The 26,972-nt window shown below is 35.7% G+C and overlaps 3 protein-coding genes across 6 annotated transcripts in view; all 3 read right to left on the reverse strand.

The window, feature by feature from the left end:
* Positions 1-7,517: 7,517 nt before the first annotated feature.
* On the reverse strand, positions 7,518-12,309 carry LOC132903042 (piggyBac transposable element-derived protein 4-like). 3 transcript variants are annotated; one of them, XM_060950243.1, is made up of 4 exons: positions 12,015-12,309; positions 10,520-10,654; positions 10,354-10,440; positions 7,518-10,161 (listed from the first exon to the last, which is right to left on the reverse strand). In XM_060950243.1, the coding sequence occupies exon 4, from the start codon at positions 9,545-9,547 to the stop codon at positions 7,961-7,963; it is 1,587 nt and encodes a 528-aa protein (XP_060806226.1). In that variant the 5' UTR covers positions 9,548-10,161; positions 10,354-10,440; positions 10,520-10,654; positions 12,015-12,309; the 3' UTR covers positions 7,518-7,960. The 3 variants fall into 3 exon arrangements, with proteins under 3 accessions (XP_060806226.1, XP_060806225.1, XP_060806227.1); XM_060950242.1 differs by lacking the exon at positions 12,015-12,309 and having other exon boundaries at positions 10,520-10,859; XM_060950244.1 differs by lacking the exon at positions 12,015-12,309 and having other exon boundaries at positions 7,518-10,440; positions 10,520-10,860.
* A 238-nt stretch (positions 12,310-12,547) lies between these two features.
* On the reverse strand, positions 12,548-14,850 carry LOC106136563 (uncharacterized). 2 transcript variants are annotated; one of them, XM_060950372.1, is made up of 3 exons: positions 14,757-14,850; positions 13,611-13,844; positions 12,548-12,774 (listed from the first exon to the last, which is right to left on the reverse strand). In XM_060950372.1, the coding sequence occupies exons 1-3, from the start codon at positions 14,848-14,850 to the stop codon at positions 12,581-12,583; spliced, it is 522 nt and encodes a 173-aa protein (XP_060806355.1). In that variant the 3' UTR covers positions 12,548-12,580. The 2 variants fall into 2 exon arrangements, 1 of the variants encoding a protein (XP_060806355.1); XR_009657312.1 differs by lacking the exons at positions 13,611-13,844; positions 14,757-14,850 and adding an exon at positions 13,041-13,149 and having other exon boundaries at positions 12,666-12,774.
* Positions 14,851-15,666: 816 nt separating this feature from the next.
* Positions 15,667-26,972, reverse strand: part of LOC106136564 (myotubularin-related protein 6) — a 63,868-nt gene continuing 52,562 nt past the window's right edge. The window contains exons 15-18 of the mRNA XM_060950373.1: positions 25,271-25,376; positions 19,349-19,483; positions 18,369-18,498; positions 15,667-16,664 (exon numbers count right to left, since the gene is read on the reverse strand). Coding sequence (XP_060806356.1) covers positions 16,642-16,664; positions 18,369-18,498; positions 19,349-19,483; positions 25,271-25,376 — 394 coding nt within the window. The 3' untranslated portion in view covers positions 15,667-16,641. The remainder of the gene's footprint in view (positions 16,665-18,368; positions 18,499-19,348; positions 19,484-25,270; positions 25,377-26,972) is intronic.

Below are 26,972 nucleotides of genomic sequence, written 5' to 3' on the forward strand. Positions count from 1 at the left end.
AGGACCATGCTTAAATTCCCTACGCATCGTACGGCCACTTTCTCCAACTCCTTCTCTGTCCATGCTGTTAGATTGTGGAACTCATTGCCTACCGAGATACGTGACTCTAAATCACTGTCCCAATTTAAAAAATTAATTAAAAATTATTATCTTTCCAAGCCTTGCTAATTTGGTATATATTGTACATATTTTATGTAAGTTTATTATTTTGTATTTATATATGTATTTTATTATATTTTATATATGTACTTATTTGTTTATGTATGTCTATTATTAGTTGTGTGAGTGGAGTACACGCCTGTCACCCTTTCCATTATGTTTCCTATCTCGGGTCTGCTGGAAGAGATTTCTTTTAAAATAAGCAGAACCTTTGTAATTTTGTTTCTTGTGTTTATCAGTCTCGATGTTTTCTGTGTACATAAATTAGTAAATAAATAAAATAAATAAGTAAGAAAAAAATCTATTTAAATTAAATTCATCTGAATCATCGGCTGATGAACAGGTTCCTTACAAAGAAAGTGGTGATAATGACATAGAAAACATTGAAACTCCACAAAACACTCAGGATGAGCATGAAGATCAGTCTGTTTGCTCGATATGTTTTGAACAGGGCAAACCGAGAGAAGTCTGGTATCGTTGCCGTCTTTGTGGTGAATGGGCTCATGAAGAGTGCACAGGATCCTAGTCGCTATCGTTGTGATTTTTGCACAGTCGATTAATTTTTAAAGATTTCTCTTTATGCCGGTTGCCTAATTTTTAAGTTTGTTGATTTATGGGCAAATTTCGGTAATTTTTTTTTTTTTTCTAACGACCTCATGTTTCAGAGATTTGACTTCGATTACCCCATGGGCTGACTCTCATTATCCACACATGTGGGAAATCGGAGTCAAAATCGGTTTTTCTTTATTTGGTTTCGTAACGGACAAAACACTGGCATCTTATGTACCAAAGAGAAACTCAAGCGTCGTGATGATCTCTTCAATTCATCATGACAATTCTATGTATAGACGATACCAGTGGAAAACCAGAAATAATTATATTTTATAATAGCGCAAAAAGAGGCGTTGAGGCACTGGACCAAAAATGCGTCCATTATTCTGTTTCTAGAAGAACCCAACGATGGCCATGCGTAATTTTTGCGGCTATACTGAACATTGCCAGTGCAAATGGATTTGTATTATGGAAGGCGTCTAATAGTGGAAAACGTATGAAACGCAATCACTACATAAAACAAATAGGACAAGATTTGATAAGGCCTTTTGTCATAGAAAGAAGAGCAGTTTATTCTTCATTTTCAATGGATCTGAAGAATAGAATCGATAATTTCCTGGGGCCATCTGTTGATATACCGCAAAATGTCACACAACAAGGAAATGAAACTTCCACTCAAAGTGGGTCACGAAAAAGAGGAAGATGTTATTTATGTGGTCCTAAGATTGACAATAAACAATCGCAAGTGTGATAGATGTTGCAAATTTATTTGTAGATTCATGTACAAAAAAGAAATTTGTGTAGCCATGCCTTATATAAAATAGTAGTTGTCATTTTTTTTTTTTTTCATTTAATCTCACGAAGAATTTATTTTTTTATTAAGGGGAAGATACGTAAAGCCCTATAGTATTATTATATTTTTAAGTTTTTTTGTTTTTATTATTTTTTGATATGGTCAAAACAGATAAAAAATTTATTAACAAATGTTGCACCTAAGAATAAAGTAAAAAGAAATTTTTAATGTTAAGGTTTAAGTTAATAAAAGTTGATTTATATATTACTTAAAACTTGTTTTAATATAGTCAGAAGTTCAGAACCCATATACACTACCGCTCGAAAGTATTTGGCCACCTGCACATTTGTTAAAATCCACAAACAAAAGATCTTTAAAAACATTTTTGTTATATTTAATTGTTTGTATCTCACCGTAAAATACTTATCTACATTAGAAAAGGTAAACAGCTTATTGTTATTAGCCGACTCCTGGTCATAAAACCAAAATAGTGTTATTGTCTCAAAACCACCATAACACACGAAGACGTAATTAAACGCAAAAATAAAAAGAAAAAGCTAAAAATATTAAAAAAGAAACCGTAACAAAAAAAGGAAAAGGAGCGGGAAAAAAAGTGATATAATTGCTAAAAAACTAACGGTTATGTATCCGTCCACATCAAATGCTGGTTTAGATACTCTGAAAAATTCTGACATTCAAATCAAACCTGCTAAAAAACTAACGGTTGTGTATCCAATCCATCCACATCAAATGCTGGTTTAGATACTGAAAAATTTAAAATTTCATACCAAACCTGCTAAAAAGTCAATACAGTTTGCTATAAAACGTGAAGTAACTTGTACTAAGTGCAAAAAAATTGTGTCATTAAGTGAATTAGTTAAATGTATCGGTTGCAAAAATTACTTCTGTGTCAAATGCACAAAAGGACAGGCATATTTTGATTATATTTGCAACAATTGTTTTCAAGACAGTGAATAAATGCTAGGATATTTATACATTACTATCGTATACGCCTAATATTTTTGTTACATTGTTTCCCAGGTAAAATACCTACATACAGATTTGAAATTATGATTTATTTTGATATCGACAAGTTTTAACGAAGTCTGACTTTTTGCTATATCTTAATAACAATTACTCGTCGCCATGGGAGTCCACACATTTCATTCAATCCGAGAGTTTTGGTTGTGGTGCTGCGACCAATTCATCATCTTTCACGCTTCTTCATTTCGTATTATAGCGATAAGATCTTGGGAGGTACAAAACAGGTACTAAGTGTCCGTGTGGTCATCTTGACGGTATACATTATATTTTTATAAGAAACAAAGGTGGTTCCTCCATTTTGACGTCAAGATGGAGGAACCACATATCACAATCGATATTTTTGAAGTCTTTGAGATACGAACTTTTTTCATTTAAGTACCAACAGATACAAACCAGGTACTAAGGGCTGGTTCAACAATATTTGTGTTTTGCGAGGTGGCTCCGTCATCTTCATTTTAATTATTGTAAAATTTACTGAACTAACGTTGATGAAACTGTGATTTTATACCATAATTTATAAAAAGTTGTAGTTATTATGATTTTTTATTTTTTTAATAATAATTCTTACATTATATATTGTATTTTTACTATCCCAATCCATTTTGTTGTGTTGTCGTTGAGTTACCAATTACAAAAACCCATTTTGCCAGTATTCAATATGATAAACGGTCTTGTTATCTATACAACAAAGCTAACAAACAACTAGAAATATACTCAAAACCTCAATATGTTGTAAAAGATATTCTAAATAGATGGCTATTGAATCTTACCTATTCTGAAGCGGAACTGTTCATGGATTATGTGGTTGCTTAATAATAAGTTTTTGTATTCTTAGTTGATTTTATTTATTTTTTTGTAATTCAATACAAGTAACTAGATCATAATTACTGTTATGTTAATAAGAGGAGCGGAGCCTCCTGACACAGGCATCTTTTGATAGCTTAAAAGGAGACTCCAACACCTAGTTATAAGATCATTATCTGTTTCAGAAAATAAAACATTTTTGATTTTTTTGATTTTCTTCCTATATGTAGAAATAATTGAACCCCTTATTTTTTTTAGGTGTGGGGTGAAACAACCCATTTCAAAAGAACATTGGGCGTTTCAGACCACTGTCAGTACATACTGCAGGTTGAACCAACCTATTCAGAAACAGTGCTTGGGTGATTCGCCCTGCGGGTCGAATGGATTGTGGGGTAAAATGCCCAAAGCCTCACGGGAAAAAGATTAAGAACTAGAGAATTTTTAGATGTAACACAAAGTTAAAAAAAAATTCAAAACTACCCCCCTCTCCCCTAGCCACCTTCTTAATGAACCTGATTAATGTCATTTATGATTAGATTGTGTCCACAGGACATAGTTTTTGATTATTGGGAACCATGAGCTCTGATATTTACTTTACAAAGACAATTCTGTGGTAAGGCGGACGATTTCATTTGCATTTTACCAAAAGCATTATTCAACAGCTAGTCATTGACTATGCTATTGGTATTTTGGAAAATACAAGCCAACAAAACCAATAAGTGGAAGGGAACTTCATTATATCTGTTAAAAGGACAATAGCATAATGTAATGCATCATTCCCATGGTCAAAATGTGGTCTTAACAAGTATAACACTAGAACAAACGCACAGACTGAAAGACCAGCTTTTAATACGAAAACAAAGCCATTTTACTATGTATAATGTCTTTGTACGAAACAAACAAACCAGAATACCAACGGCAGACTAACAAAAAGTAAATCGACTTACGGTTGTAACCTCAACTCAAATATCATTTGGCGGCATAGGACTGATAAATGCCATTTTTGAAATCAATTTTGCAAGAAAATCATGAATAACTGACAGTAACTAGGTACCTATAAATAACTCCAGATATAATTCACTAATTGACACTAATGAATTTGTTTAATGGTTTTTTCGTTTATTACTGCAATTATTTTTACTGTAGGTAGGTAGCGAGCGAGAGAGCGATCTAGGGATGTCGATATTCATCGATGTTGAATAAACATGCTGGGAAACATCGATGTTTTGACATCGATGTTATGATTTCAATATTATCGACACATCGATGTTTTATGAATAAATATGTCGAAAAAAAAATTATAAACTTGTTATAGAAACGAATAAAATTTTGTCTGGTCAACGTGACACAAATATGCCTATGGAATTACAATTTTATTTAAAAAGTCCGGCAGCTGATTTAAAACAAGACTCATTACTCCTATGGAAAATGCTAGAATCCACCTATCAAAATTAAAAGTTCTCTTAAGTATTTGTGTTGCACAGTAACATCCACAGCTTTAAAAGGCTTTTTTCTAAAGCTGGCCAACTCCTTAAAGCAAAGTCGGTTACGTTGCTGGTATATGAAGGGAAAAAATCTGTCAAATTTATTTTTTTTACAAAATGTGGACATAAGATACTGGGATTGTTAATATTTTTGTTTAAAATTTGTTTTTACAATTACAATAATTAATTTTCTTAAATATAATAGACGGTTTTATTATATTTATAAAAAACATGAATATTTTACGTTTCCATGTTTTACATCGATGTTTTTGAATTGATGTTTATCGCACATCGATACTTTTGATTCAATGTCAATATCGATGTTTTCTTAATACCGATCATCCCTAGAGCGATCGTGGACGTGCATAGTGTTGTGTAGTCTCTAAGCACTAGAGGTGATCGTTATAATAGGTAGCAGAATAAATATTTTTTTTTTGAGGTAATAATAATATATAATTTGAGAAATAGCTAATATTAATATATGAGTAAAATTTTTTTATTATTATAAATGAGAATAATATAGTTTGCATAAACTAGTTACTATGATTTTAATGGCATCTATTAAATAAAACTGGAGGCGTCCATGAAATGATTACCCATTCAGTGTAGTATGCTGCTTGTAGTATAGTTGCACAACAAAACTTTAATTGGTTTAATTATTTTTTGGTAAAATTTCAAACGTAGTTTGCTTGAAAGAGCAGTTACGCAGTAAGATTAAATGCTTTGTTATTCGTTGCGTTTTTTTAAGTCGCTATTTTGCTATTGTGTGCTAAGCACATCAACATTGCCAGCTTTTTTCTTGAACGGTTTGGAACCGCGATAAATCAAATTGAAATGTTTAACCCTTCAGCTGCGGCGGCTATACGCAAACTGCGCACCTCGTCTGCGGCGTTCAAGCGCCGCGGCGGACGGGCGCGCAGTGTCTTAGATTTTGTTGTATATCTGTATATAATTATTTGGGACCTACCCAAAAATTTATTTTTTTTTAAAGATATATAAATGAAGAATCATATGCAATAAATTTTGATGCGAAAAAACACTTGCGTTTATTATATTTAGGTCACTGAATTCAAAACTTACCGAAAAATTATCCATTGTAAATATTTTACTGATTTTGCAATTTACATCTTTCATATATTCTGTTTTTGTTTACTATTCCACAAAGTCCAATAATTGAGGAATTTAATGGTGCCAAAAAGTTATTATGTCCCAAGTAAAATTCTCTAAAATCGTCTTCACAAATAATCCAGTAAGAATCACGATTTCGCCATTTTGCAACTTCTACAACGCAAACTTTATACTTCTATTACCATGAAAATATTGAAATGTAGATTTATTTGAGGCATTGTAATCGTAAATAATGTATTTGGCTTCACAAAACAACAAGTAAAATGTATCTAAATGTCTTAAAATAGTATATTTCTACTAAAAACTGAAAACTTACCTAGAAAACTATCATTTTTTCAATTGGCTCGTTCATTCACTTACATTTGTCTTTGCTCAACTGTAAGGGCAGTGTGGCAAACACGAAAAATTGTAGTTTCGTTTTTATATCAGACATATATAGCTTGCCTAGAGAAAATGAGCGAAAAACCATAGCCAAAAACTAGAAAAATGTATGTCTGTGTGCGTGACTTGTTTGCCTTGCTTGTCTGCTGATGGCCGTATCTGGACAAAATGGCGGCATGTGGTTAACGCCTAACTGCTGATGGCCGTATCCGTCCACTGTCAATGTTTGTCTAACTGCTTTAGGTCGGATCTGGGCATATCTACAGGATGTTTGTTTTTAGTTGTGCACGTTAGTAATTTGGAAAAGAGTGTCTTGTAAAAATAAAAATAAAATGTTGATTAAAATGTTTCTTTTATTGGAATACAAAAATGTACAATGTTTATTGGTTTCCACTACTCTAAACCTATTCAATTCATAGTACATACTAGTAATTATTTTTACCAATGATTCATAGTACATACTAGGAATTATTTTTACCAATGAAAAAATAAAAATAAAATTACAATTTTGTAAAAATAATTACTGAACTGTTTTTGATAAGTTTTTTTTTTCAATAAATCTATAATGATAAGAACTATGTAATATATAAAGACTTATTGAAAAAAAATACTTTCATCAAAATCGGTTCAGTAATTTTTGAGATAGGGAATAGTGTTGAAGTCGGTTGTTTTGTAAAAAAAAATACTTATTTTTAATGAATTATGAATTCAAATTAAACAAAAAAATTTTGCGTAGGAATCGAAATTTTAGATTCCCATCATTTCACTTTACTGATAACAACAACGTTTTAAAAGGGTGTTATTTAAACAGTCTGCAGAATATTCATATGCAAAAAAGTTTACACAAATTCAGAAGCGCAAGTGAAGAATAGGATAACAGAAGAATAGGCACCAAACTGCACTGCAGCAGTGTCTCTAAATGACGTCAACTTAAATTTTAAACAAAGCATGTTTGGACTCAAAACACGCATGCGTTCGATCGAGCTCAAGCCGACTGTAACCAAACTCAAACGTTTATTCAGAAAATAGGCCTTTGTAGGCACTTTTTTACGTCAAATTACATGTAAAAATTATCGATTTAGATAAATTAAATAGATATGTATTCAAAACTCAAATTTAAAATTATTAATTCTTTCAAAGCTAAAGACTACTAGCGCTTCGTAACCGACCACTGCAAGAGAAGAAACGCCGAAAGAAACTCTTTTCAACAGTATTGGTCGCCTACTCGCCTGAAGGGCTTTGAATTTTTTTTTTTTTTATTTTATTTGTATATTCATTCTATGTATCTTATAACCCGTAGACCAAACCAGTGCAGTCCTAAGAAAGAAGGGATCAAAGAGAAAAAAGTATTTTTAAACAATAATCCTAATATTAATATTTAAAAATAAAATAATGTATACATAAATAGATAAACACCCAAGATCAGAAGTCAATATGAAAAAGATAATTTACCAACTTGACCTGACTGGGGATCGAACCCGAGACCTGGAAGTAGCAGTCTGGTGTGTTGACTACTACATCACACATTTTATATAAATATATAACTAATATAAATAAATAGATAATATTTAATTATATATTTTATATATATGTAACTACAGAAGTAATTTACAAACTATAGATTTTCTAAAGTATGATACTCAAGCCAACATTGGCCAACACAAATATACACCGTGCAATGACTGCACGCGATGTTACATTTTTGCCTGCATCTAACACAACGTCCCCTCTTAAATTTATCTTGTTTTTTGGTTCGCTCCTCGGTCACCTCATTATGAACAGGGAAATGATTAAAATCCCTGTTCAGCCTGCTACAGGTGGGGATGGGGACCTGGCGCGAACGTGAGGAGACGTTTTGTCCGAATTCTAAGCAGAGCTCTTCAGCAAGCTTGAAACGAAATTGGCGGTGAGTCATTTTTTTATGCTGGCCAATGTTAGCACAATATATAATATATGCATTTAAAATAGATATATTTAAAAGACGTCTAAAAACTTTAATATACCATTTGATTCCCCTCTTTCTTTCTAATAAATACATGCTTAGCTTTTGATCTTTGAGATCGACGCCTCCCATGTATTTATTATATTCATGGACCACGACTGGTTTGGAGCAGGGTTGGCCAGCCCTGTGCCCTGGAGCCATATCTGTTTTGTGGTAAGTAGATACAGTGGTGACAAGCTTCACATCTTTCCATGCTATGACGGATACATCACCACAGTGTCTACTTACCACACTACCCCTAGCCATCCTTTTATCCTGCAAATTTTGGATTTCTACGGGCGTGTCTTTTCGGCGACGGTTCAGAGTACCGACTACGTCAGTTTTATGTTTTTTTAGAAATTGGGTCAGAGGAACAGAATTATAAAAATTGTCCATGAACAGGGTATATCCCTTGCCTAAATAGTTCTTGAAAAGCTCAAGGACTATTTTGGCAGTGGATGTAGTAAACCCGTAAACCGTTTCTGCAGTTGTCGTGCCTTTGCCGGCATACAAAATTAAATTTACTACGTATCCAGTTACGGCCTCACAGAGTTCATAACTTTTGATACCGAATCGAGCTGCTTTGGAACGAATGCATTGTTTCCAGCTTAAATGACCCTTCCAAAGCAGCAACGATTCGTCTATCGATACTTCTCTGTGAGGCACGTAAATGGACTGGAATTTTTTATTTAAATAATCTATAATAGGTTTTATTTTAGCTATTTTCTTATCACGCCCCTGTACATGTATGTTGTTGTTATCAGTAAAGTGCAAAAATTTTAAGAGCATTACGTAATGATCCCTTGACATCAGTTTTCGAAACTCCGGCATACCCATCACACCCGTCATCCAATATTCCTCTAACCTACTTCTTACACATATTGACATAAATATCATCACACCTATAAGCCTATATAGTTCGGAAACCGAAGTTTCCACCCAGTCGTTCATGCGAGATTTACTTGGCATGGAGTCTCCGGTTTCAAAGAAACCGGTTATTGTTTCCCAAGCGTAATGATTCGTTTCGTGGACAATAGAATCCATCAGAGGCTGGTCCCAAATTTGAGTAAACAAGCCTAAAGGACTTGTTCCCTCAATTTTAGGACCAGCTTCTTCGTTGAAGTCCTCCCTGACCCCTCTAAATTCGTTAAAATCAGATGACCAAGTCAATGGCTCCTCACTAACTTCATCTTCAATAAAATCGTCATCTGATTCCAACATCTGCTGTAACTGATCGAGAGTCAATTCTTCCTCGGCATCCTCATCACTTCCAGAGTCGATGGCTAATTCTTCAGCCAGCTCAGGATCCAGTATGTCTTCATCCTATTAAAAAAACCAAACCCTAAACCACATGCAAGCATACACACAAACATAACAAAAGCGGGTATTGTTAGAGATGCCAACCACAATATTTTTATAAAAAGGAATAATTAGTGTATCCCAACGATGAACAGGAATAGAGATTCCTGTTCATTTTTATTCAATTAACTTTCAATATATTCATGCCATATTGCCAATTTCGCTGAATTACGTTATTGAGCATACACCAAACACCTTTATATCAATGAAGTTACAATACATTCATACCGCATTGCCAATTTTAGCAGAATTGTGTTATTGAAGCACAAACCAAACACCCTTAGTTACATTACCTTAGTTACTGGATGGACTAGATTTCTATCAGATAGTCCGGTGCACGATGAGAGCGGCAATAAATAAAAATCCCTTTCTCAATGCAAGTAATTTATACTTTCAAAGAGTGTTATGAAAATGAAACTTACAGGTTCTCGGCCAAAAAGATTACGCGGCTGACCTTTCGTACGTTCCTCTGGTACCTAAAAAATAATTATTTTGTAAATAACATTGCATGTTGTGATAATAGGTAATATTTTGTTTCGATAATCCTTACAATAGACATCAATAAGTGAGCAATAAGTTAGTATACATCTCGACATATTATTATCTTGGTAGTTAAAAAAAAGTTGAACATCTACTAAAGTTATCAAAAAAAAGAAAACCATTCTTACAGCAGCTACTTTTTCGCCGCCATGGACCAACTCATCCACGATCTCTATGGCTTCGCCTTCCACAGATAAATTTTGGGGCCGCCAAGGCTGTAATAAAATATACGAAATAATCAGTTTTTGTTTTTAAAGTAAAAGGGAAAGTTAACAAAACTGGAAAATAACATACTCTAATCCTCCCTGATCCAGATGTCTCCAAGACTACATCTCTGCCCCGAATAAGGGATCCCTGAGGAGTTCTAGTCACCTCCAAGCCGACAAACATGCTTCTGGAAGTACTTGGGGTTTGGGGTTCCATTTTAATCTGTCAATAAAATAAAATTATTAGCATGTATTCAAACCAGACATCGATGTCATCAGAAAGTGCTCACGGAGACAAAACTAACGAGCTAAAACACAGCGCGATACGAGTTACCGGAGCGTAGATCCTGTATACCACCTTCCGACTGCATCATCAGACCCTCGATGTCACTTCATCAGAAAGTGCTCACGGAGACAAAACTAACGAGCTAAAACACAGCGCGATACGAGTTACCGGAGCATAGATCCTGTATACTGTATACCACCTTCCGACTGCATCATCAGACCCTCGATGTCACTTCATCAGAAAGTGCTCACGGAGACAAAACTAACGAGCTAAAACACAGCGCGATACGAGTTACCGGAGCGTAGATCCTGTATACTGTATACCACCTTCCGACTGCATCATCAGACCCTCGATGTCACTTCATCAGAAAGTGCTCACTGAGACAAAACTGACGAGCTAAAACACAGCGCGATACGAGTTACCGGAGCGTAGATCCTGTATACCACCTTCCGACTGCATCATCAGACCCTCGATGTCACTTCATCAGAAAGTGCTCACGGAGACAAAACTAACGAGCTAAAACACAGCGCGATACGAGTTACCGGAGCATAGATCCTGTATACCACCTTCCGACTGCATCATCAGACCCTCGATGTCACTTCATCAGAAAGTGCTCACTGAGACAAAACTGACGAGCTAAAACACAGCGCGATACGAGTTACCGGAGCGTAGATCCTGTATACCACCTTCCGACTGCATCATCAGACCCTCGATGTCACTTCATCAGAAAGTGCTCACGGAGACAAAACTAACGAGCTAAAACACAGCGCGATACGAGTTACCGGAGCGTAGATCCTGTATACCATCTCCCAACTATCATGACATCATGTCATCAAAACCAAACGACATTTTGACTAAAACCAATAAAATAAATTTCGTAGATTTAGTTTCAATCAATGAATAAATCACAGAGGCTTTTGAAAGCATGCTGTATATTAGCGTCGCGATACAATACACAGACAGTGTACGACACAAGTAAGATGGCGGACATAGTGCGTATGTGTGCGTGTAACGGATTCTCAGTCTTGAAAAATATAAGATATTTACAAAATCCATGTATTTATTGTAAAAAAGTTAGTGTATTTCAATAGTATAATAAATTTACTATCTAAAACCAATTATATCCATTACAGAGGTATTGGATATAATGCATAAACTAACACGAAAGAAATATGTAACACACTCCATCTACTTTTGAAAAAGCTAAAATCCTTCTTTTTTTACTAAATCTATAAACTTTTACACGTAATTGCTTCGAAAGTAACTATATAATAACGAAATAAAAACATTTACATACCTGTTTGTAATTACAGCCAAAAAAGACGAGTTTTCTCACACGTTCTTCAGTCACTTTGCAACACAACGAAGTCACAATTTGAAATGACTTGGTTAGCTAAATGAACGGATGAAATTCATATTTGACAGTTGTCTATGACGGCTTCATTCGTTAGAAATACATTTCAAATAATAAAACACCTTATTTCTTGTTATTAGATATTATATTTGTGTAAAAACTACGACGAGTGCATTTGGACGGATCCGGAACAAAGCATTCCTAGTACATGCCCGGATACGGCCTAAAGCTTACGAAGGGTTAAACGATAAGCACTGTCTTTTTGGTAAATATTTAATGGTAACGGGTATGTAGTACATGCCATCTAAACGCTTAACATTTTCACAGAATATTAAGTTATATACTACCTTTATGAAAAATCTGGTTATCAGTTTGACCTGTATGTATGTTTGTCCGCGATTATCTCGCGTTACGCCGAAGCGATTTTGATGCGGTTTTCATTGTTCCTCTAAAAACACATCCTTAATGATCTTGTTAGAAGTTTATTATTTAAATAAAAATCATCTTAGCTAATAATTAACAGAAATTTTGCGCTTGTTGTGGATCATCAGATCATTGGTGCAATCGTTAAGTTTAGAAGCCATGGCACATTCGCCCTCTGCTTGAACACTGATCTCAATACACCGATCCAAATTCTTTTCCAATTTCTTGATCATGATGTGGTCCTTTTCGAAAAATTTGTTCACCAGTTTTAAAAGGTTTTCTGAAAACGAAAACATGTATCAATCCTTTCTAATATAAATGCTAATAGTAATTATATTAGGGTCAGTTCACGCAGCACAGAGATCAATCTCTATTTAGTTTGTGACAGAGATATCACAACGCTGCACACATATCCCAACTAATACTTATTATACTTATTATAAATCCTAACTTATAAATGCAAAAGTAAGTTTGTTGTTTTTAAATGCGTTATACCTATACTGAGTCAAATTCATGGAATTTAATAACGTTTATGTATATACCTACCTTATCAAGAGATTAAGAGTCTGGAATAGTACATAAGGTGCTTTCCTTCCCGGCTAAAACTGTGGCGACATCTCTAGTCACGGCAGTCAATCACGCGACGCTATCAACCAATAACAGAGAGTAGTCTAAATCGCGCAAGCAAAGATTTCACGGATTAGGGAATATACATATAACAAGCACCGACACAACATCGTCGGAGCCGCGGTTCCCCAGGCATAACACCAAGGGTGGCAGTTCTTCCCTTTGTGGTGGTCAAGCCCGAATCATCGTTCCCGCTATAAATTCAAAGCTCCTCTGGGATTAGCGAAAAACGTGTATGTTTTCATGTCAGATTTGTTGGTTTCATTTTAGGTCGCGCGAGTCGGCTCGACGAATTTTGAGTGCGACGAAGCATTCTCAACGACAATAGAAATACCAACCTTTCGTAGTAGGTGAATAAGGGATAGGCTAATAAACTTGAGCGATGAGCTAGCAACCTATCACTATACGAATCTCAAACATTAAGCCATATAGCTGAACGGGACCTTAACTTTCGAGACTCTGTTTACACCGCTAAAGAATAACTGATACCTTTATGAATTTTCCCATTTTCAATCACACCATTTCGCTTCAAAACGCAAGCTATGAGACATTGTCCGTGTATTGGCGATTCTCTGATAGGCGACATCGGTTTGATTGTCCGTTTATCATTCATCTGCACTTCTTTGAGACACTCGCTCATGTTAATTTTGAATTCTGTCACGTATGTATTCAATTCTGACGGTATGGAGTTGTAGGACCAGTCAGGGTCTCTGTTCTGCTCAGCTGAAAATGGGTATTTTCAAGTTGTAGAAAAGTTTCTGAGAAAGTTTGGTTCGTAATAAGAACTTTTTAGTGAAAATAAAAATACATACATACATATAATCACGTCTATATCCCTTGCGGGTTAGACAGAGCCAACAGTCTTAAAAAGACTGAAAGGCCACGTTCAGCTTCAGTCTTTATGACTGTTGGCTGTCTGCCCTGCAAGGGATATAGACGTGATTATATGTATGTATGTATGTACCTACGTACCAAGTATGTACATAGTAAGTACTTAAAGTTAGAAAGAAAGAAAGAAAGAAAGAAAAATCTTTATTTGGCGCAAGATGTAACATAACATTTTCATTCTTAAACATAGAAATAAAAATAAAAAAAAAATACATGATGCGACCAAAAGGGTTTCCACTCAGCATATGCATGTGTATGATGAAGTTACACAATGCGCTGATTTTCAGTGGAACCTAGTACGGAGGCTTTGCCATTCAATATGAAGGATACATATTAAAAATATCGACACAAAATAACAAGAAGACAGCAGTGCTAGGGAGTTAATATATGTTGAGTATGAGCGTGAGTGTAACTATGTTCTTATTGTTGAAGCAAGGTAGACAAAAGGTAGGCAGAAGGAAACTACAGAAAAATGCAAAGGGTATGTAAAGGTTTGCTGTTATGTGTTGGATTGAGATTGTATTAAGTAACTTTTCAGTTTATCTTTGAAGTGTGATACCGTAGTGCAGTTACGCACAGGTGGCGGAAGATTGTTCCAACACTTCGTAGCAGCGTATCGGAAGCTGCCACGAAAAGCAGCTGTATTGTGTTGTGGAAATATTAACCGAGTTGCAGTCCTCATTAGACATTGTGGGAACTGTAATTTTTGATAGAGATAGGTAGGTTTCTTAAGATAGTAAGTTGTACCTTGTTTAGCTTGATTCCTCTGTTCCAACTTATTATGTGATATTTTAGTATTCTTATCAATCTTGAAGTCATGTACCGCCTCTATACCCATCATCTTCTCCCTAATAACATCAGCTACGTCTCTTTTCTTCGCGGACTGAACGAGTGCTATCAAACAAAACAGTAAAAAAATGCGTCCCTCCATTTCGTAGAACTAAAAATGTATGAAAAAATCCCAAACGAACGTCAACAGGTCGTTAGTTTAATTGCAATAAAAATAAAAGTCACTAATGGTGCTCAATAGCGAGTGTGCTAATTTTATTATTTTATTGGATTTTATGAAACAACTAAATTGTGAGTAGTCCCCGGAACTTGGGAAAAGTAACTTCATACCTTTCCCATGGATGTCGGAAAAGACGACTATGGTAAAGACTTATAAACTTGAGATTTCTAGGCGATGGGCTAGCAACCTGTCACAATTTGAATCTCAATTCATTAATCCATACCTACAGCTGAACGTGGCCTTTCAGTCTTTTCAAGACTGTTGGCTCTGTTTACCACGCAAGGGATGTAGGTAGTCGTGATAATTTGTATTAAATTGTCCTGCAGCTCCACTCGTGTAGAATAAACAATCTCGTTCACTTTCTGTTCGAGCGATGACGAGCAAATATAAATACATAAAATCACGCCTTTTTCCCGGAGGGATAGGCTGAGACTACATCTACTCGTATCCACTTGCCAAGATCTCTGCATACTTCCTTCGCTTCATCCACATTCATAACTCTCTTCATGCAAGCTCGGCGGTTTCGGGTACTCTTGACCTGACCCTTTACCAGGACGTCCTTAATTTGATCAAGATACGTTCGTGTAGGTCTTCCCACTCCGACCTTTCCCTCCACACTCTCCTTGTATATACAGGACGTCCTTAATTAGATTAGAACTGCTCGTTCTACAATGTATATTATAGAGAAATAATGAAATTTACTAGATATACATATTATTTATTTTCCAATTTCATTATTTGATTGCTTATCCTGTAAATAATCAATATTTACATACATCGCGATTATCAGCTAACTATAATAGATTTTATGTCGGTAAATTACACATTTTTATTCATGATCTACAAAAATAATGCATAACATTAAAAAATAATAGACACATACTTGATTGAGTAGAAAAAAGTATTTAACATTGAGGGGGAAATACTTATATACAAAATAAAGGAACTTTCATTAGCCAAGCTTTTGTCTTCTTTGGCTCAATCGAACTCCATAAAAATCTATATATTAGAATTTTATTCCTAATTTTTCTAAGCCATTTCGCAGCAAATCAATGCACAGGTAACAATATGTTACATAACATAGTATGCATTTGTATAGTTTTTTTTTCATGAAACGCAATAAAAATGCATTTATATCACAGCATATAATTCATAGTACACTAGCTTCTGCCTGCGACTTGGTCCGCGTGGTCTCTTTTTTCGCAACAAAAAGATTGCCTATGTTCTTCCTCAGGTTCATCTCTGCACCAAATTTCATAAAAATCGGTTCAGTGATTTAGGCGTGAAAGTGTAACAGACAGACAGAGTTACTTTCTCATAAATAATATTAGAAGGGAGATATAAATAATTATTTTCTAACATGACAATAACTTTTTGATTCTGGTTTTGTATAAAAATGAACAAAGGTATTTAAAAAAAAATTATCGTATGATTCACGTATCAACGTATTGACAAAAATATCTAAGAACAAAATAGTCTGTCATGGTTTTTTTTTACATATTAATAAAATTAATGATCCTATTTTCCGATCAAATTACAAAAGAATCTATCACATCAACTTTTTTTAAGACATAAAGAAAATTATCACCATGTATTTATTGCTATTTACAATTTTACTAATTTTCAATTTGTTGGAGACACGAGATCTGAAACAAAAAAAAACAGAATAAATTTTAATAATAACCGATACTGTTACGGCCGTACGGTAACCGGACGTGTAACCATGATCGATTCTATACGGGTTAGAGTTAAAGTGCCGTGTGGTTCCCGGCACCAATACAAAAAAGGATAGGACCACTCCATCTCTTTCCGGTGGATGTCGTAAGAGGCGACTAAGGGATACGCTTACAAACTTGGGATTCTTTTTAAGGCGATGGGCTAGCAACCTGTCACTATTTGAATCTCAATTTTCTATCATTAAGCCAAATAGCTGAACGTGGCCATTCAGTCTTTTCAAGACTGTTGGCCCTGTCTACCCCGCAAGGGATATAGACGTGACCATATGTATGTATGTTAGAGTTAAACGTAACGTAAAGGTTGCAGTGGTCGGACGGGAGTCGACTCGGAGTAAAAACCTGACTCACCCAATCCAGGATCCATGGTCAAAAGCGTACCCCGGGCTCCTCTCCAGAGTGGTGAGGATGCAACCGACAGTATAGCATATAGATATTTATATGTTTTGTGTAGGTTTATAGTATAGTATAGTAAGTATTGTTATTGTACATTATTTTGTTTATTAATATAAAAATTACATATGTGTCATTATGTAATTTTTTTTCAATCTAGGATCCATGGTCAAAGCATACCCCAGGTTCTTCTCCAGAGAGTTGAGGATACGACCGGGACTAAAAACCAGGGGAAAGAAGATTTATTATCACCCACTCAAACATTCTCTCCTTAAACCAACGGTAGACTGTTAGATAACGCTAATAGCATTAAGTCCACTTAAAGTACTTTTAAAAATTGTTATTGTTGGAATAAAAAGTAAATTAATCTCTTGAATCTCGATTCTTCATCATATACCAAACAGCTGAACGTGGCTTATCATTAAAAGACTGCTGGCTCTGTCAACCCGGCAAGGGATACAGACGTGATCATATGAATGTAATCTATACTAACATTATAAATCTGAAGAGTTTGTTTGTTTGTTTGAACGCGCTAATCTCAGAAACTACTGGTTCGAATTGAAAAATTCTTTTCTGTGTTTAATAGACAATTTATCGAGGAAGGCTTTAGGCTATAATACATCACGTTGCAACTATTAGGAGCGAAGAAACAATGGAAAATGTGAAAAAAAAAAACGGGGAAATTATTCCTCCTCGAGGGCTTCAATGATGCCCAAAATAACTATTCCACGCGGGCACAGCTAGTAAACAAATAAAGTGAGTAGGAGTGGAGTAAGGTAAGAAGATGTATACCGGCGGGTATTCCCCTTTCTTCTCCGAAAATCGTTTGTCCAAAAATAACAAGCATACGTTTTATACGAAAACTTTAAAAAATCGTAAAAAAAAAAAAACTATAGGCTTCAGGCAAGGGGGGGTGTTACCTGTCCTCCCCTTTCAATTAATAGAATTTAGATTTTAGGGTATGTGTATGAGATATGACATTAGGACTTACGACTGTTATACCAAAACGTTTTATGTCTTTTAAATATTATAGATTGTTATATTTATATCAAAAAAAGTTAGATTATATGATATTTACAGATTTCGATTTTCGGTCAACTGATATTATGAGAAATTACGTTAGGGCTGTTTATCATTCGGACACATGATGATTATGTCACAAAACGTTATGACACGTTAAATTATGGATAAAAAATTTATAAGACAAAATAGAGAACAACATACCGGCTGTGGGCGTCCGCGGTGCGCAGGCGGCGCACAGCGGCGCGGCGCGCGGCGCGGCCAGCGCGGGCAGCGGCGCGCGCGCGCACACGCAGCGAGTGCACACGCAGCGGCCGCAGCCCCAGCAGTGGTGCTGGAAGTATTACAACCGTTACCGTTACCGTTCTCCGATATCTATATAGACTAATGTTCCAGTTCGCGACTTCATTCGCCGTAATCCTAAATAATATAAATGCGGAAGCAAGTTCACTAGTTTGTTTGGTTGGTGACATATTCGCGGGTTATCTACTGAATTAATCTTCTTGAAATAATACACACATATATCTATATTAATATTATAAAGCTGAAGAGTTTGTTTGTTTGTTTGTTTGAACGCGCTAATCTCAGGAACTACTGGTTCGAATTGAAAAATTATTTTTGTGTTGAATAGACCATTTATCCAGGAAGGCTTTAGGCTATATAACATCACGCTGCAACTATAAGGAGCGAAGAAATAATGGAAAATGTGAGAAACGGGGATAATTATTCATCCTTGAGGGCTTCAATGGTGCCCAAAATAACTATTCCACGCGGACGAAGTCACGTGCACAGCTAGTATTAATTATATATGTGTGTGTTATTTCAAGAAGATTAATTCTGGAGTCTGGAGAGGGCCATAGGGTAACTTTCATCCCGGTAAAAGTATAGTTCTGTATTGTTTTGTATGTGACACTAAAATCGTCGCTTTTTGTAGGCGGCGTTTTATGAGTTGCCTTTTTCCTTTCATTCCTAAAGTCTAAACTGCAAAGTTTCATGAAAAACAAAACTCAAAAATTCACACCCAAAACATCCACGACCCAGGCCGATCAGAGAAAGTAAATTTCCCATCACTGCCTGGCCGGGAATCGAATCCGGTGTTACAGACAAGCACACCACCGTTGCGCCACAAAGGCCGTCTAAGTTTCCCGTCTTTATCACCCAACTGGGTGGACAGAGCCTCTCACCTTCCTGCTGAAGTGGTCGAGCGGCGTGGAACAACTGCATTCTGTTACATTCTTAATGCTTTTCCAGTCTAAAGCCACTGTGTTCACCTCGTGCTCCAAAGATGCCAAATTCACTGGTATACTGTCGTCTGCCTTCTATTAAATTGTAAAAATAAATAAATTAATCTTTATTCAATAAGCATATCAATATATACATACATAAAATCACGCCTCTTTCCCGGAGGGGTAGACAGAGACTACCTCTTTCCACTTGCCACGATCTCTGCATATTTCCTTCGCTTCATCCACATTCATAACTCTCTTCATGCAAGCTCGGCGGTTTCGGGTACTTTTTGTTAAATAATGTGTGCAATGTTCCTACATTTAAGTTGGTAGTACTGATTTTGAAGTTATCTTTTGCTAAGTTGGCAACCCTGCTTTTTCCTTCCCTCCATCTCTCTCGTAGAAAATAAGTGAAGAACGTGTGTAATTTCTCGTTAATAAAACAGTTTGATTGTTGATTAAAGGGACTTATTATTTAAAATAACTTCAGCTATCAAAATAACTTCATGGTAGCAGAGCGTAGTTCGAAACAAAAAAGAAGTGAGATTAACTGCTGTAGTCTCACGGCGGCGCGGCGTGCTATAACGCAAAAATAAAGGAATACTTGTTCTGGATTGTGAACGAGGTCGGAAAATGGAGAATAACAATAATGTGAATGTGATCAAACTGGAAGGTAGCAAAAATTGGAGCATTTGGAAATTTCAGACAACGGTTCTGTTGAGAGGACAAAATTTGTTGGATGTTGTGGAGGGAAAAATTGTTAAGCCCGAAAATGATGCCGAAAAACGCCAATGGGAAACGAGGGATGCCAAGGCGCAAACGTTGTTGGTCACACGAATGTCTGAGGAGGTTATGTTGCACATCATAACATGCACAAGTTCCGCTGAAATGTGGCAAAAACTTCAAAGTGTATATGAGCAGAAGACGGAAACTAGCATACACATTATACAGCAACGATTTTTTCAATACAAATACGAAAGGGGTATCGACATGTCAGTTTTCGTGTCCAAGATTCAAGAAATGCGGAATATGTTAAAACAGATGGGCGAGGATATTTCTGATAAGTTTGTCATTACTAAAATATTAATGTCATTGCCTGATGAATATAAACACTTTGTATCAGCGTGGGAGTCTGCACCTGATGACAAGCAAACAATTGACAACTTGGTGGCCAGATTATTAATCGAAGAAGAGAGGGTGAAAGAAAAAAATGAGTCCCAAGGAAGTTCATCCTCTGCGTTCGTCGTGAAAAATAAAAGACAAGTAAAGTGTTATAAGTGTGGCAAAAGTGGACATTATCAAAGTGAGTGTAAAGATATTGATAATAACAGTGGGAAAAAGGTAAACAATAACTGTTTTTATTGTGGAAAGTTTGGACATATCAAAGCGCAATGTAGGTTTAGAAAACAAAAAACAGAGGACAAAAAAAAGAGTAATGCGTTTGTAGTGAGAAGTTCATCGCATGAACTGCATAATTCAAAGTGGTTAGTGGACTCTGGTGCTAGCGAACATATGTGCAATAACCGCGCATTGTTTACTACATTTGTAAGTGCATCGGAACAATCGGTGATCGTCAGAAATGGCGCGGCAATTAGTGTGTTCGGTCGCGGACAGGTGGCGGTGCTAGTGTCGAATGGGAACGAATGGATAGACACGGTAATAGACAACGTACTCTATGTACCGGAACTCAACAACAACTTGTTCTCAGTCATTCGCGCCACTGATAAAGGATACGTCATGGTGACAGATGACAGATCATACAAATTTTACAAAAATAAACAAGTTTGTGCAGTAGCGGAAAGAATTGGCGACTCTTATTACTTGGAATTGCGGTATAAACATAGGTGCGATACTGCAAGCACTGTAACATTAGTTCCAAATGATTTAGTTGAATGGCACAGAAAACTCGCGCACCAGAACTTTACCTATGTGAAAGATATCCTGCAGAAACATAACATTGTTGTCAAACAAACCACTGAACCTAAGTGTGAGAGTTGTTTAGTTGGAAAGATACATCGACAACCTTTCAACAAGAGTGAATACGTGAGTACAAAGACTTGTGAGTTGATCCATGCCGATACGTGCGGCCCTATGGAAGAAGCGTCTCTTGGCGGTTCACGATATTTCGTCATATTGAAGGATGACTATTCCAACTATAGAAGTGTTTACTTTGTCAAGACAAAAGAGGAGATTAAACATTGCATTGAGAATTTCATTAATAAAGCTGAAAACACAACTGGAAATAGAGTGAAATGTTTCAGAAGTGACAATGGTGGAGAGTTTATAAACAAGGAAGTAAAGAGTATGTTCTTAAAACGTGGAATAACACACCAAACAACAGTACCTTACACTCCGGAACAAAATGGGAAAGCTGAAAGAGAAAATAGAACTTTGGTAGAAGCAGCTCGGACAATATTACATGAAGTAAATTTTCCTAAGAAACTGTGGGCGGAAGCTGTGAATACAGCAGCATTTATCATAAATAGAACTGGGAAAAGCCGTGAAACTGGAAGGTCTCCATTCGAAGTATGGACAAATAAGAAATTTGACATTCACCAATTGAAAGCCTTCGGCACTGAAGTGTATACCCATATTCCAAAGGAACAGAGAAAGAAATGGGACAAGAAAGGTGAAAAAGGGTTCATGGTGGGTTATGATGAAAATGTAAAGGGGTATAGAATTTATTTTCCTGCCAAAAACACAGTGGAGATAAAAAGAGATATTGTATTTTTAAACCGAAAGAGTAATGAGGACAAACTTCATATAAAGGAAGGCGAAATATCGAAATCTATACCATTAGTAAACCTAGAAGAAGAATGTGTGATGGACAGTGAGCTTCCTAGAGAACCTAGCCCTGTAAATGAAATAACGACTGATTTAGATGAAACAGTGGAGGTTAATGAGGATAGATCAGGATATGAAGGTGACAGTGACTACTTACCATGCAGTGATGAGGAACATTTATTGGAAGAAATTGGTTCACCTCCAAATGAAAGAAGCAAGCGAGCAAGAAAACAAACTTCCTTCTTTAAGTGTAATAATGTGCAGTTGGATGAGAATGAGTGTGAGCCGGTTACATACTGTGAGGCTATGAACAGAAGTGATGCGGGTAAGTGGAGTGAAGCTATTGCTAGGGAATTACAGACTCTTAAAGACAATGATACTTGGGATTATTGTGTTGTGCCAGATAATGTAAAGATAATTAGTAGCAAGTGGGTTTTTAAGGTTAAAAATGTAAACAATGTTTTGACTTATAAAGCTAGGCTTGTTGCCAGAGGGTTTGAGCAGCAAGAGTCTTTTGACTTGTGTGATATTTATGCTCCAGTTGCAAAGTTATCCACATTTAGATTGTTTGTAGCAGTGGCAACAAAATTAAATGTCCCCATTTATCAATTGGATGTGACAGGAGCTTTCTTGTACGGGGAAATAAAAGAAGATGTGTATGTTAAATTACCGGAAGGGGCTTATATAGGAAGTAACAATATAGTAAAACTAAAGAAATCATTATATGGTTTGAAAAGTTCTCCTAAGTGCTGGAATCAAAAGTTTAATTCAGTTATAACTAAGGAAGGTTTTGTGAGGTCTAATTCTGACTCATGTTTGTATACAAAGTATAATGGCATAGATAAAACCTTCGTTTTAATTTATGTAGACGATTTATTAATTTTTGGGACAGACAAAGAAGAAATTGTAAAATTAAAAATTGTACTAAATAGTGAATTTAAGATGAAAGACCTGGGGTACATTTCAGATTCTCTAGGAATAAAGGTTGAACAAAATTTAGATACTGGTATAACTGTATTATCACAAAAGAAATATCTAGAAAATGTAATGAAGAGATTTAATATGGAAAATTGCAAGCCAATGATGACCCCTTTAGATCAAAATTTCAATAGTAAGATATTTGATTCTGATGTTAATTGTGATAAAAATATAGAAAGAACTTGTAGACAGATAATTGGATGCCTTATGTACGCTGCTTCTGGTACTAGGCCTGATCTTTGTTTTGCTATTTCTTTGTTGAGCAGGCATCAGAAGTGTGCAAATAATGTTTTATTGAGTGCGCTTAAAAGAGTACTACGTTATGTAAAGTATACTATTGACTATAGTTTAGTATTTAAATGTAATGATAATATGTTGCAAGGATTCTGTGATGCTGATTGGGGTGGTGACCTAAGAGACCGAAAGTCAACTTCTGGGTACTTGTTTACTTTTTCAAATTGTTTAATAGTTTGGTGCTCCAAAAAGCAATCATCTGTTAGTCTGTCTTCGACAGAAGCTGAATATGTTTCAATGAGCATGGCGGCTAGTGAAGCATGTTGGTTAGTTAACTTATTAAATGATTTTGGTTTTCAAAAAGTATGTCCAGTAAATTTGTATTGTGACAGTCAATCAGCTATATTAAGTGCAAGCTCAGAGTCTGTAAAGCGTTTGAAACATGTAGACATTAGATATCATTTCATCAAGGATTTAGTTAAAAATAACAGGATTTGCCTTCAGTATATTTGTACTTCGAAACAACCAGCTGATATGTTGACAAAACCTTTAAGCAAAGAATTAATTGTAAGGTTTCTGAAAGAGTGTGGTATGAATAATGTAATATTAAAGTGAATATGTATTTGTTTGAAGATTAGAATTTTATTTTGTTTGTTAAATGTGTAACATTGAGAGAGGGTATTAAATAATGTGTGCAATGTTCCTACATTTAAGTTGGTAGTACTGATTTTGAAGTTATCTTTTGCTAAGTTGGCAACCCTGCTTTTTCCTTCCCTCCATCTCTCTCGTAGAAAATAAGTGAAGAACGTGTGTAATTTCTCGTTAATAAAACAGTTTGATTGTTGATTAAAGGGACTTATTATTTAAAATAACTTCAGCTATCAAAATAACTTCACTTTTGACGTGACCCTTTACCAGGACGTCCTTAATTTGATCAAGATACGTTCGTCTAGGTCTTCCCACTCCGACCTTTCCCTCCACATTCTCCTTTTATATACATACAAGCATATAAATACATATTATTATTTCGTCACTTTATTCGAAGATATAGATAAGGGAATATACATATGTATTAAAACACATATATTACCTTATAGGTATATATCTTCGAAAAAGTGACTCATATAATACTGATCGAACTTCACTTGTAAGTTCGTTTGATCATGTATTATATAAACAGTAAAAAAGAACTACTACTACACTACCGTGTGGTTCCTGGCACCATTAGAAAAAAGAATAGGACCACTCCATCTCTTTCTCATGGATGTCATTAAAGGCGACTAAGGGATAGGCTTATAAGCTTGGGATTCTTCTTTTAGGCGACAGCCTAGCGACCTATCACTATTTGAATCTCAATTCTATCATTAAGCCAAACTGCTGAAAGTGGCCTATCAGTCTTTTTAAGACTGTTGGCTCTGTCTACCCCGCAAGGGATATAGGCGTGAGCATATGTATGGAAGTATGTAAAAAAAATTTTGTACATGTACAATATACTCAATATTAACGTCGGACCGAGCTAACTCTTAATCGGCTTAATGTTAAACTTTTTTCATTGAGGAATTTTGTGTATTATCGATTTGGCAGATTTTGTTGACTATAATTGTTTATTACTAACTGTGCCCGCGACTTCGCCCGCGTGCAATAGTTATTTTGGGCATCATTGAAGCCCTCAAAGATAAATATTTTTCCCCGGTTTTTTTTTCACACATATTCCATTATTTCTTTGCTCCTTATAGCTGCAGCGTGATATTATATAGCCTAAAGCCTTCCTCGATAAATGGTCTATTCAATATAAAAATAATTTTTCAATTCGAACCAGTAGTTCCTGAGATTAGCGCGTTCAAACAAACAAACAAACAAACTCTTCATAGTAACATCTCTCACCTCGGTTATGAGGGGAATTTTGTCCGGTCTATTGCTCTCCTTGAGTGGATGGTCGTGATTGGCGCACTCTAGTTCAGAAAGGGTGGCGCCACTATCGTATAACAATCTGAAAAAAATAACATTATGTATGTTTGTTTTCTTAATATGTACCTACAAAACATGTTATAAACAGGTCGTGCCGTGTAGTGACACCTATAGGAAAAAATAAAAATAATTTCCCATGGATGGCGTAAATGGCGACTAAGGGAAAAGCTTATTCAAAAAATTCAAAATTTTTTATTCATTATTATAGGATATTATTATATCGCTTAATAATTGTCGTATGGTTTAACAACTTGGTTGACGTCAAATAAATTACTTAAAAACTAAGTTTACTGCCGCTTCCAAGGCGTCAGTGCAGAAGAAGCGGTAACAAATTGCACTGCAGCATTTTCTTCAACAACGTCAACTTCACAATATTAAATTATACTTAGAATAGAATATGGACGGGAGAATACATTGCTCACGGGAGATTTATATATTTATGAGATTTAATATTGAAAAAAGAAAAATATATATATATATTATGGATTGCCAATTTTAAAAAGATTTATGTACAGAGTGTACTGAAATTTTGATATAAGTTCAAATTAAACTACAATTAATTACGAGGTTCCTGTGCCAAGCTCGAGCCAGATGTTTTTATCATTAAGGTAATCATCAGTCCTATAATAAGCCTTCTCACAAAGTACTTTCTTTACATACTCTTTGAATTTTCGGTTGGGCATATCAAGAACAGACTCCGGCAACCTATTATAAAATCGTATACAGTTCCCCATAAATGATTTACTGACTTTGCTAAGCCTATGAAACGGCATGACTAATTTATGTTTATTACGTAAATTTCTATCAGTTGTGGCACTAACTTTTTGAAAAAAAGAGGTATTTTTCCTAACATACATTATAAGATCAAAAATGTACTGGGACGCTACTGTAGGTATGTTTATTTTCTTAAAGAGTTGTCTTAACGAGTCTCTTGGTCTTATTAACTTGGGAGCCGCGGACGTCTATATCCTTTGCGAGGTAGACAGAGCTAACAGTCTTGGAAAGACTAACAGGCCACGTTCAGCTGTTCGCCTTTGACAAGTTGCTAGTCCAGCTTAAAAGAAGAATCCCAAGTTTATAAGCGATACCCTCTTTCGTCCAAGATCGTGTGCTGAGCAGACGTGTTACTCGTTAATTTCCCAATAATTGAACTTGATTTATACTAAACTCGCGTTTAAATCAACGTGTACAAGTGCGAAAATACAAATAGCAATATTTATTGCACCTGCGACGTTCTACGGCAAGTTTCGTGGCACGGCAAGTTGAAGCGAGCGCGGGGACTGCATCTTCACCTCCGCGAAAGGGTCAAATATATTATTCTTCTCACTCCGTTGTGTGCATACGCTACGACCGCAGCTACGACTAGTGCCGAGTGATACCGAATGATTCCGGCTGACGCATGAGCTTGAAGCTACGACCCAATACCTACTACGAGTCTACGACAGGGGCGCCTTTGTACTGCTACGAGAACGCTTAGCTACTTGTTACCGTTATTTTGTTTTGCTTTGACTAATAGCAGACTTAAAGTATGCCTAATTTAATGCGCTCTCCGCCACTAAATAAGTCAGTAAGTTTTTCGGAAACGGACATGGATAAGGTGGGCCAGTTTTCTGGATCT

Source organism: Amyelois transitella, chromosome 21 (genome assembly GCF_032362555.1).
Source record: "Amyelois transitella isolate CPQ chromosome 21, ilAmyTran1.1, whole genome shotgun sequence".
NCBI lineage: Eukaryota > Metazoa > Arthropoda > Insecta > Lepidoptera > Pyralidae > Amyelois > Amyelois transitella.

Bases quoted from the DNA above. Each gene is read 5' to 3' on its own strand.
- LOC132903042 (XM_060950243.1), bottom strand. From the start codon at position 9,547: ATGTTGGAATCAGATGACGATTTTATTGAAGATGAAGTTAGTGAGGAG.
- LOC106136563 (XM_060950372.1), bottom strand. From the start codon at position 14,850: ATGATGGGTATAGAGGCGGTACATGACTTCAAGATTGATAAGAATACT. The intron at 13,845-14,756 runs GTACAACTTACT...ACCCATTTTCAG, and splicing joins GAGGAATCAAGCTAAACAAG to CTGAGCAGAACAGAGACCCT. The intron at 12,775-13,610 runs GTATCAGTTATT...TTTCGTTTTCAG, and splicing joins AAATGGGAAAATTCATAAAG to AAAACCTTTTAAAACTGGTG.